Source organism: Empidonax traillii, unplaced genomic scaffold (genome assembly GCF_003031625.1).
Source record: "Empidonax traillii isolate 1590-97213 ecotype Southwest subspecies unplaced genomic scaffold, ASM303162v1 scaffold297:size655095, whole genome shotgun sequence".
Classification (NCBI taxonomy): Eukaryota; Metazoa; Chordata; class Aves; order Passeriformes; family Tyrannidae; genus Empidonax; species Empidonax traillii.
Window position 1 is genome coordinate 622,393 of NW_020955490.1, and position 10,405 is coordinate 632,797.

Genomic DNA, 10,405 nt, shown 5'->3' on the forward strand with positions numbered 1-10,405 from the left:
CCCTTTTTTTTTTTTTTCAGAAATGGGTCTTTATTTTTAATTTGTTAGCTATTTTTCCCCCAAGAGTTTTAACCTGTAAAGTCTTGCATTTGAAACAACAAAGCCCTGGCAGGTGAAAAAGAAATAAAAGTACACAAGTCACTTTTGTGACTTCAAATTTTATTGCAAGACAGAGAAAGGAAAAAAAAATCATTTTACTTTAGTCTGAAAATATACAGTGTAGATTCACTAGACTCAGACAGCATCTTAACAACATATGCAGAACTTATCCTACAAATACTGTTGTTGGCTAGTTGGGATTTACAGGTCAGGAGCCTATCTAGAAGAGAAAAAAATAATTTCCAAGAACAATCACCTGAGAGGAAGAAAAAAAAAATCAAAATCTTGTTTAGGAGTCTTAAAATAAAAAGTAAACAGCTCGTCATTTTTAAGTAGGGAAAAATTTTGAATACCCTCAAGGCAGAAGTCTTAACAGGCATCTATAACCTATTTGATTTTCTGTCTTTTACTCTCCGATGGGTACATCCTTGGTCAGCGTCACCTTTCTCTTAGTTAAGGAGCATCTAATGGCATTTACATGCCATATTCAAATAGTTTCCCTTCAAAAAGGCTTCAAAATACAGTCTCTCCTTTTGGATCTCTGCATTCAATTGCATGTTATGCTTTTGCAACAAGAGAAAGAAGAAGGGAAAGATACCAAGTCCTTTTGCCCCCCACTACAGTGCAGAAAAGAATCTACCTTTATAAATACAACTCGGGTGCTGACTGGCTGGCACTTGCTTACCCTAATGAGCTTAAAGTCTTATTTGCAGCGGACATCTGTCAAGACAGAAGTGAGGTACGCAAGTCCTCTTAATCCATTAGCTCTAAATCCAGCAGAGCTTTCACACTCCTTTTTTGAATCAAAGAAGAAAACCCATGTCGGAACATACAATGGAACAGAACGCGACTTCAAGAGCAGATACTGTGCAATAAGTACATGAGGTTTCAAGGCAAACAAAACTGAAAACAAAACTGGGATCATGGTGGAAAACTCCTGAGAAATGGGCCAGTCTGAAGTTCGGGATGAAACAGTGAGTTTGATTCTCTCTTATGTTTTCCCTAGTTCATTTTGATTTTTAATCAAAAATAAAGACAAAGAAAGGATGGGCTGCACACCATCTCACAACGAGATTGCTAGTACTGCTTCAAGAAGTGGTCTTAACGCTTTGAATAAACCCAAAAGTGTTTTGCCGATTGATCCAAGAGATAAAGGAATCCCTCTGCTGGTTAAAGGTTCATCTAGCTACAATATTGATGAATTACACCAGAGGAATGAACACCTGGAAGAAGAGGAGGATAAGCTATCAGAGCAGGACAACAGTGATAATTTACAGTCATCTTCCAAGGCTCATTCAGATTCCCAGATTCCCAGGGAAGATAAGAAAATTGAGAGGACAGCCACAGATGCTGAAGTCGTCATGTCTGAACTGATTGAGTCTCAAAAGCACATCACTGAGTCCATACAGATCAGAAAGCAAACCTCCTGTGACTCAGAAGCAGCAGCTTTCATTTGGGATGACAAGAATGAAAGCAACGCAAAGCAAATCCCCAAAAAAGGAAAGAAGGCAAAAAATAAGCTGGCAAAGCAAGGTCGACCTAGCAAAAGTAAAGAAAAGTCCATCTTGGCCCCGTGTGAGGCAGAGAAGAAGGTAGATTTCCCAGAACCACTCGTTAAGGCTCACCAGAGTGCATATGCCTACTTAAATCCCAACCTCTCCAAGTATGAAACTATACTGCACATGGCCAGCCAGGCTACCCAAACTCAGCTCTTCCTACAGCAGATGATAAGCTTTCTCGTGTTTCGCTTTGATGAAATCAACCAGCTCTTGGAAGAAATTGCCAATGATGGGGAAAATCTCCTCAAAGATGTAAGTGGGAATCTGGCATGGCCAGCAGAAAAAGGCGATTTGAAGGAGCACCCTGATCTTCTGCAACAACTACTACAGTACACGGTCAATAAAATGCAGTTAGTGAGTGGGATGCTGGCCTCCCTCACCTCCAACGCCCTGCAGGAGACATGCAGCTACCTGCAGTCTGCTGCCAGCAACTTGGAAGGCAAACTGAAAGCCAAGCAAAGCTTTGATGAGCACTTGCTGCGGATAGTAAGGCTGCTTGAAGCCTCAACTGTGGGATGCTCTCAGTCCCATGGGGAGGACAGGACTCTCTGTTCTGAGGACAGTGGCATTGGTGTGGACAGTGAATCCCTCAAAGAGTTCAGTGCTCTCAGCCAGCCTGGAGGACAACAAAGTGACTCTTATGGACATGGACCTCTGTCCCAAAAGCATGCCAGAACAGTGGGGTGCATGAAAGATGGGATAGTGTCACCAGACACAGCTGCGTCCCGCGACTGTGGACTTGAAAGACATTTTAAACATTTTAAAGGCATATTTCATTCTTCTGTGCAAAACAAGGAAGTGACTTCTTCCCAGGATGGAGTACCAGAAGGCACTTCTACCATGCCCCAGTATGCCAGTTTGAGCAAAAGCCATTCCTACAACTCCTTCCAGTCTGATTCTACTCAGGAAAGTGAACATTTCAAAATCTGTGAATCAAGAGATTTTCTTTCTGATGAAGAGGATGATGATGACGATGATGATGAAGGGAGCACCCTGGGGGAGGATGATGATGACACAAGTTCATCAGAAATGGGGAAGGATGGTCTGCCAAGGAGGCCCCAGTCTTCACCTGCAATCACTGATAGCACGCATAGGCATTCCATCAAGAGGGCGGAGAATGCAGATACGGAAGAAATTATTCTGAAGATGAAAGATGCCATCAGTGAAAAAATCAAGTTCGTCCCAGCTAAATCCAGGCGTAAAGAATGGACAGAGGATGAGAATGGAAGAGCAGTCCTAGCAAAAAGGCCCAGTACAGCAACAGGCAGCCAGAAAACATTTGGGAAACAACGACGGTCCAGGTCAGAGGAGTCCCTCAGAAGCCAGGCAGAGGACCCAACCCTTCTAGAGCTTCAAAGAACTCAAAAAGAGCTCAGCAAAAGGCTGAAAATGTTTTATAGAAAGGATACAGCTAGCAACTCAGAGCTTTGGAAAGCAAGAACAGCAGCTTATTTGCAGAATGAGCAAATTATATCTAGGTCCTCACGCAAACTGAAGGCGGGACTCTCAAAAAATTTCAGCATCCTGCCTAACCAGGATAAAGTCCCTTTGTTCACGTTTGATCAAAATCCTGACCATCAGCTGGATGCAAAAAGAGCTGAGAAACCTTTAAATGCTACTATGCCCACCCAGGAGATGTCAGGAGGCAAAGAAAATGAGCCTCCTGGAGCACAGACGCTCAGTGGCAGCAGCTGTGTTCCCCGGCAGTCTGTCAAAAAGCTTATTGAAACATTCAGTCCTACAGACAACCTTGTAAAAGCTGCACCTCTAAGATCTTTAGGACCAATAAGGTGCATCAGAAAATTTGGACTTCCAGTCGGCCCAGCCAGCATTCCCTTTCAGAGAGGCCTGGCACCTTTAAATCTTAAGCATCGTATTTCACCAGTAGAAGACACAAACCCTTCAAACACCAATGTTGCTTCTTCTAGCTTTCCAAATGCCTTTCCTCCTGCACCACCTGCACAATTAGGCAAGACGGACATGAAGGAAGAGACTGATGAAGACACTGAGAACCTACCACCACCACCACCTGAAATGTTAAGGGACACTTCTTTTGAAAACTTATCTGAGCCTGAAGAAACAGCAAGAACAGAAGAAAACTCTTCGGAAGATGCCAAAAAGCCCACCAAAACAGAATTTCATACTAATAAGAGACCACAAGTTTCCCCGAAAATGAAAGCCTCCCTTCAGTCCATTGACTTATTGCCAAGTAAAAATATTGGTGGCCCCAGTGCGATGACTAATAAAGGTCTAAAGATTACCAGGTCAGGGGATGAGAAACTGCCGAGGTACTCTCTGGAGCTGAACCCTACCAACGTGCGCATACCCAGCCAGGAGGAGATATTAGAAACCCAGAGAAAAGAGGCTGCGGATTTATACAAGCAAACTCATAAAATTATTCCTCTTCAAAACCCCAGTGGGATTTCAAAACCACACAGCGACAGCTCAGAGAGCAAAGAGCCTAATTCACCTGCGACTTCAGTGCCATCCCAGAAGCACAGTTCTCCTGATTCACTCGGGAGAAATGAAAAAGGCTCACCATTTTCCAGGAGGGTCTCCCCAACGAGAATTCCCCCTTCTTCACCAACTGAGAAAAGGATCTTCAGCCCCCCAGCACATCACAGACACTCTCTGCAGGCTTTCAGCAACGTGCAACCAAACTCACCCACCACGCAGAGGAAGCCCAGTCCCCCCTCTAGTCCCAGGATGCCCAGCCCACCACCCTCACAGAAGAAGATGCCCTCTCCGCCACCCCAGCGAAAGTCTCTCAACCCTCCTGTGGGGCACAAGCAAAGCTCACCAGCACCACACCATCTGGGGGGCTCCCCAGCCTCCCGCCGAGATGCAAGCCCCCCTCCATTCCTCACCACTCCCTCCCCACCAGCCTCCCCATCTCGTTCCTACAAGGGGCCAAGAACTGGGCTGGATGCCGGGGACGAGCACCGGCTCCCCTCCTCCAAGAGGGCCAGTAATGTCCGTTCGATATTTTGCCCAGCCACCTCCTCCTTATTTGAAGCCAGACCTCCAATGGCACCAACCAAAACCACTGCTGAGGTGACCAGCCAGCCTGAAGCTTCATCGCATTCCCAAAAGAGCAGTCTGCTTTTCCGGCAGCCAGGAGACCGGACCAGGAAGCTGTCCCTGACCACCGACAACCCTCAGCCATTTGTAAGGAGAAGTTTCTCTGATCGCCGACCAGGGGTCCAGTTTCATCCTCCAGCTTTTCTAACAGCTGGCAGTGAGCCCGCACTTCACCAAGCAAGGTAAGAAACTTTCCACTTCAAACCAGAAGTTTACTTGACTGATGTATAGCACTGCGTCAGCTTTGTAAACTCCCAATGGGAATTCAATGTCATTAAGAGATTTCCCAGAAAAGTTCCCTGTTCATGTGCAGAAGAGATGGCTGGGCAAAGACAGCACTGTAGTTATTAGATCACTGCTGGTCCCTTCCAACTGAAATACTGTTTTCTATTTCCTTGCCTCAGATTTCAGTAGACTACCAGTCTGAATAAAGGAAAGAGTTAACTTTCCATGGCTTGCTCAAGCCTTACAACTATACATAGGCTGTGACAGGCACCTCAGGGAAAATTCAGTTTTGTTTTCACAGCACAGAACTCTCCTTATTTGTGTGGGGGCTAAGGACATCCACATCCAATTCTTAAAAGCTGCGACACAACCCTCAGGTTATAGACATAAATATTCATGAGAAGATCGGCTTGGTCCAAGAGGAGGGGTATTGTTCTATCATCAGCTTCTAATCCAGTAAACTGTTCAGCTGAAACCTGTGTGAGAATGTTTCAAGACAGCTGTCAAGAACGACAGACAGGTAATATGTAGGCAAGGATCTGTGTGGACAGAATTATAGCCTGACATTTCAAGCTTCTTGTGCACGCTTCCAAATCTAGGTGCCAATTTCAAGTTTGACGGGTCCACAGCCCAAACACAGTTTTCCAAGTGGAAAAATGTCCCATGGCTACAAGAATCTCATTGCTCTGAAAAAGTCAGTTTAAAGAAATTGAAACATCAACACATGTTGATTTCATGTTTGCAACAATTTGGTCTTTTGTTAAAAAAGTTGGCTTGGCTTTAAATTTTGTCTTCAATCTAGGAAAAAAAAAAAATCATAAAGCCGTCCGGGAAACAAATGTGTATTTGGGAATACTCAAAGATCAGTGTAACTCAGTATTAGGCTGGAAGTACAGTGTTGTTTTTGTAGTTTCTTAGCATCTTAGGACATGTAAGTCAATTAAGCTTTAAGCTTCTCTGGTAACCTTTCCTCGCATGAGCAGTATTTTTGCTCTTGCCACACAAGAGCTGAAATCACGTGAATCATCCCTGTGAGTAGGGATTGCAAGATCAACCATAGCAGGATCAAATTGCACTGGGAGGTGCACAAGCACTCAGTGCGTTGCAAGCAGGGACAATCATGGATGCTGGACATCCAGGCATTCCCTCCCCAGGGACTGAATAAGGACCAAGTTTCCCACTGATGATAGAGGAATGTGCTGAGCAAAGCATGTTAAAAACATTGAGAAATGCGAACCATTTTGCGGTTCCAGTTCTAAATCGTATAATAGTCTGACATTTGAATATTTCCTAAAATTCCTGTACAGTGTTCCTGAGTTTTCTGTTATTGCTATATACTGTGTGAAGTCAGCTTTATCTGCTCCAGTGCCTGCCAGTGAAAATAAATGTTTTCAAAACAGGCTTTATGTCAAACCTTGCAAGACAAAAGCCCTGGCAGCTTTACGGATCAATTTCAAAATTTGTCTATGATAAATTGTTAGTTAATTTATGCTTCAGTGGGGTGCATTATCTTTCTATCATAGTCTGTCAGAGAATAGTGAGTAATATAAAAAAACCCACTGTAAATAAAATCATCCCTTTCATGAAAAGAAGTCATATATCCTAGTAGTCTGATATACTAGCATTTTGGAAGAATTAAATATATCCTAAGCCAAATTCATCTTATCATTTATACCAATGAACTTCAACAGTAGTACTACTGAGTTAGGCCAAATTTATATCAACATAAGCAAAAGGGAAATGTAGGCCATTAATTACCACATACACTGATTTAAGATGCAATTCACAACTCTGTGTTTTCTTACACCTAAAATAAGCTGTGTGGAGTAAACTTTTACAGATCTTGCATTGAATGGGCTAATCTGAATATCACAGCAAATGTGCTGATGGGCAGAGAAGGACCATTTTAGTAATAAGCACATGGCAAAAGCTCTGAAAGCTCCTCACATCACTGCTGGTCCTCTCAACCTGCTGGGGACTGGAATAGTTGCCACAGAGGTGAGCACCACATTCCCATGTGCAGATGCAAAACCCTACTCTAATAGACAAGCCACCACACTCTAATTCAGCTTTCTCCTCCGAGTTCATTAAGCAGCCAGGACTTTCATTGCTTTGTAATTCATCCAGCTAATGGAGGAAAATTTCAAAATGTCTAAACCTAAACTTCCTAATTCTAGCAATGTTTGCATCTAGTCTCAAATTCACAAGCCATTCACACCCAGTCAGTCTCCTTGCCTTCATTCCTTCCCTTGCTCTATTGTTCCATTCAAAATATAATGGTGCCTTTTTTCGGTCTGGGGGGGGGGCTTTCTGTGTTATTTTTCTGTGTTACTAGCAACTTCATTAGCAGAAGAGAGGGGAAACAGAGTCACAATCTGTTGTAGGTAAAAAGTTTGGAAAATCAGTGAGTTAGCCAGTTTCTCCCCTGCTCACAAACTATAGGACATATCCTTCCACCTTTCCCATACCAAATTAAAACATCAGTTTGCTGAGAATTAAGTTGCCAAAGATAATCTGGCAGGATCTTGTACAAGCAACAAGAGGCAGCTCAGTCCCCTCTCCCACACACCCTATTTTAGCAGAAACACAAAAAAACCCAGAAACAAAACAAAAAAACCAACCAAACAAAAACCCAACAAAAACAAAACCCAAAACAAATAAACAAACAAACAAACAAACACACAAACACTTCCATCTCATTTTGCCAGCTGTCATTGCTGGGCATTAAATGTTAAATATCGGCATTGTGCATAGATTTGCATGTTTCCTGCCCACTCACTGCTCTCCTAGAAGGCAGAACCCACTCTTTTTCTGAGCATATCTTCTGCCCATCCCATGCTTCAAGGAATATGAGGGGACTTAAAACATCATCAGCCCTAACTAGAACTGGAGCTAGAGCTTTTGGGTTTAGTCTTAGGATACCTGACAAGAGTTTATGTTTCAGGTTCTCAAGTCAGTACAGCTGGTTCCTATTTGAACAGCCTGTGGATGGATAGACTGAGCTAACTGTGCTGGTTTCCAAGCTTGGTCATTTGACAGCAATCAGCAGTTATTGACATCTTAGTAAGGCATAACATGTACAGTTGCTCTGCTCATAGAAATTATGTGAATCTGTAATACAATTTCTTTGTGTGCAATTAAACAAAAGAGTATTTCATGGAGACTGTTCCTCTCCCAAGAGATGGAGCAGAAAGAGAAGATTAAATACTATTGCCTTTAAGATAATGTTCAAAGAGGACGTGAAAATGGATTCGGTTGCCTGTATCAGTTCCAAAGCAAGGAGCCCAAGTGAGACCTTCTGCAACTGGGGGATATTTGAATCTCGATTAATTTCATGACTGGACATGTATCCCAAACCTCTTCATTCAGCAGTTCAAAAATAGCAGTCAGAATGGGGATGTAACAGCTTGTCTATAGTTGAAAGGTAGTTCAGTTTAGCAATTTATATACTTAAAATACAGTAATGATTCCCAGGTGGCTCTGAAATATTTCCCCGTGTTGAGCTTAAACCACTTTAATTAGCTACAGCAACACAGGACACATTTCAGCACAAAAGCACATAGTGTGAGATACCCTTGACTAGCTCCACTGCAATAATCAGTCTTGATACATAAAGTCCCTGAACCCCTAGAGAATGCCAGTGCAACTTCTGGAACATCATGTGCACATTATATGTCTCAGTTCTCCTGTCTCCAGTGGCAGATTTATACTACCAGAATTCCCCTCCCACAGTTGTGCTGGCGTGCTCAGAAATCACTGCAACCACATTAAGCAGATGTATATCAAAGGTAAGACCTTTCCTTTCCTCCAGCAGTCTGGAAGAAGACACTTCATTCAAATCTGTCCCTGTCTGCAAGAGAACCCAGTCTCACACTGATCCCCTGTTCAACATATAAAACATTTGCTTCCCAAGAGAGATTTGGGAGAGAGAAAGCAGTACAGTGCATTTGGCATGACAAGAATAAAATCTGGGTGGTGCACATAGTGTGTATTCAGGAGGAGATAGGGAATGACATATTACTATGGCACCATTTTGCTTTGTGGGTTAATGTGGTCTAATCAGCGCTGTTTTAAAAAGTCACTATTCATTAGCCTCTTAACTTAAGCATCTTTCCTTCTGCAGCTTGGAGGAGAGCCCTAGAAAAGCAAGTGATTGTTGGAACAACTCTTGTGCTCCTGAAATCAAAGACTCCAACAGATCCGCTTCCCACCCTGACCTCTACATTGTGGGCCAGGGGCTGCAGAGGGACTGACAGGAGAAGCCCTTTCCGAAGGCAGAGGAATGAGCAAGGCCATAGGCCTCAGAGAGAAGCAGCAGCCTTACCCAAGCCTGCAAAACGTGACTTCGTCTTCTCTTGCAAGGAAAATATATGATGGTGTTGCATCAAAAACCCCCAATTGGCCCCAACAACCTAACAAAATACCAGCCAGCTGCTTCTCTTTTCATTCCACGGTTTAACTCAAAGATCTCCATGGAGCAAAAGAAACCCTGTAGCCAGGTGAGTCTGTGGCAAATTTGGTTGATAACGACCAGGCCTTAGCCAAGTCCTTTTTCTCATTGTTTAGACAGACAAGTTCAAAAACTGTTAGAAGGGATCATTAGTCAACATCTTATTTATTCAGGAGGCATCACAGTTTGTGTAAAAAAGGGCTGTTGTGACTTTTCTCAGGGAGAGGTAAAACCCTGAACCAATTGAATATTATTGCAAAAAACATCAATGGTGTCAGCAAAGAAACCTCTCTGCATTAGATGTTTATCAATATGCAGGGAGAGAATAAGGTCAAATACAAGTTAAAACAAAATAACCCCTTTTAAAGGAATAAAATTAGGGATCTTACTCACTCAAAAAGGTTTTGATCTTCTAAATCACCTTTGATGGTCAGATAATCTTATCACCTCTAGTTTCCAGGGTACAAGGCTTGATCCTTATTAGAGTAGTTTTGCAATAGCTCAATCAAACAACATTATAAATCCTGAGTCATCCAAGGACACGTTTGGATTTTGGTTTGGTTTTGTTTGTTTGTTTTTTTAATTAAAGAAAGCCACCCTAGAAAATACTGTTCTCTCTGAAAATGTATTATAATTTTTTCTGAGTTATACAGCTTGACGGTACTTACTGTAATTTCACGTAAGAGTCTAGGCAGATTCTTCTTAATAAAAGCACAAGTTATTTACAGTCAATTAATCCCAAGCTTTAACAACATCCTCTGGAATACAGTTTCAGAAATTACTGGATCTTTCTCATCTAACTAATATATCATCATGATTAAGTTGCAACTTTTCATTCATGTAGTTTTAGTTTTATTTGACGTGTTTTCATACACAACTTCTGTATGGACTAAGATTCAGGGAAAAAAAAAGCCCTTTGTATCACATTTTGTTAGGAATAGTTTAAATTTTTCCTGTAGCTTTCATCATGGTGGTGTCTGGGCACTTCACT

General features: G+C 42.5%; 1 protein-coding gene across 1 annotated transcript; it reads left to right on the plus strand.

Annotated features, from left to right (window-relative positions):
* The first annotated feature begins 1,145 nt into the window (after positions 1–1,145).
* PCARE (photoreceptor cilium actin regulator) lies at positions 1,146–9,217 on the plus strand. Its single transcript, XM_027890780.1, has 2 exons — positions 1,146–4,921; positions 9,088–9,217. Exons 1-2 carry the CDS (start codon positions 1,146–1,148, stop codon positions 9,215–9,217), a joined length of 3,906 nt encoding a protein of 1,301 aa, XP_027746581.1.
* Positions 9,218–10,405: the final 1,188 nt, after the last annotated feature.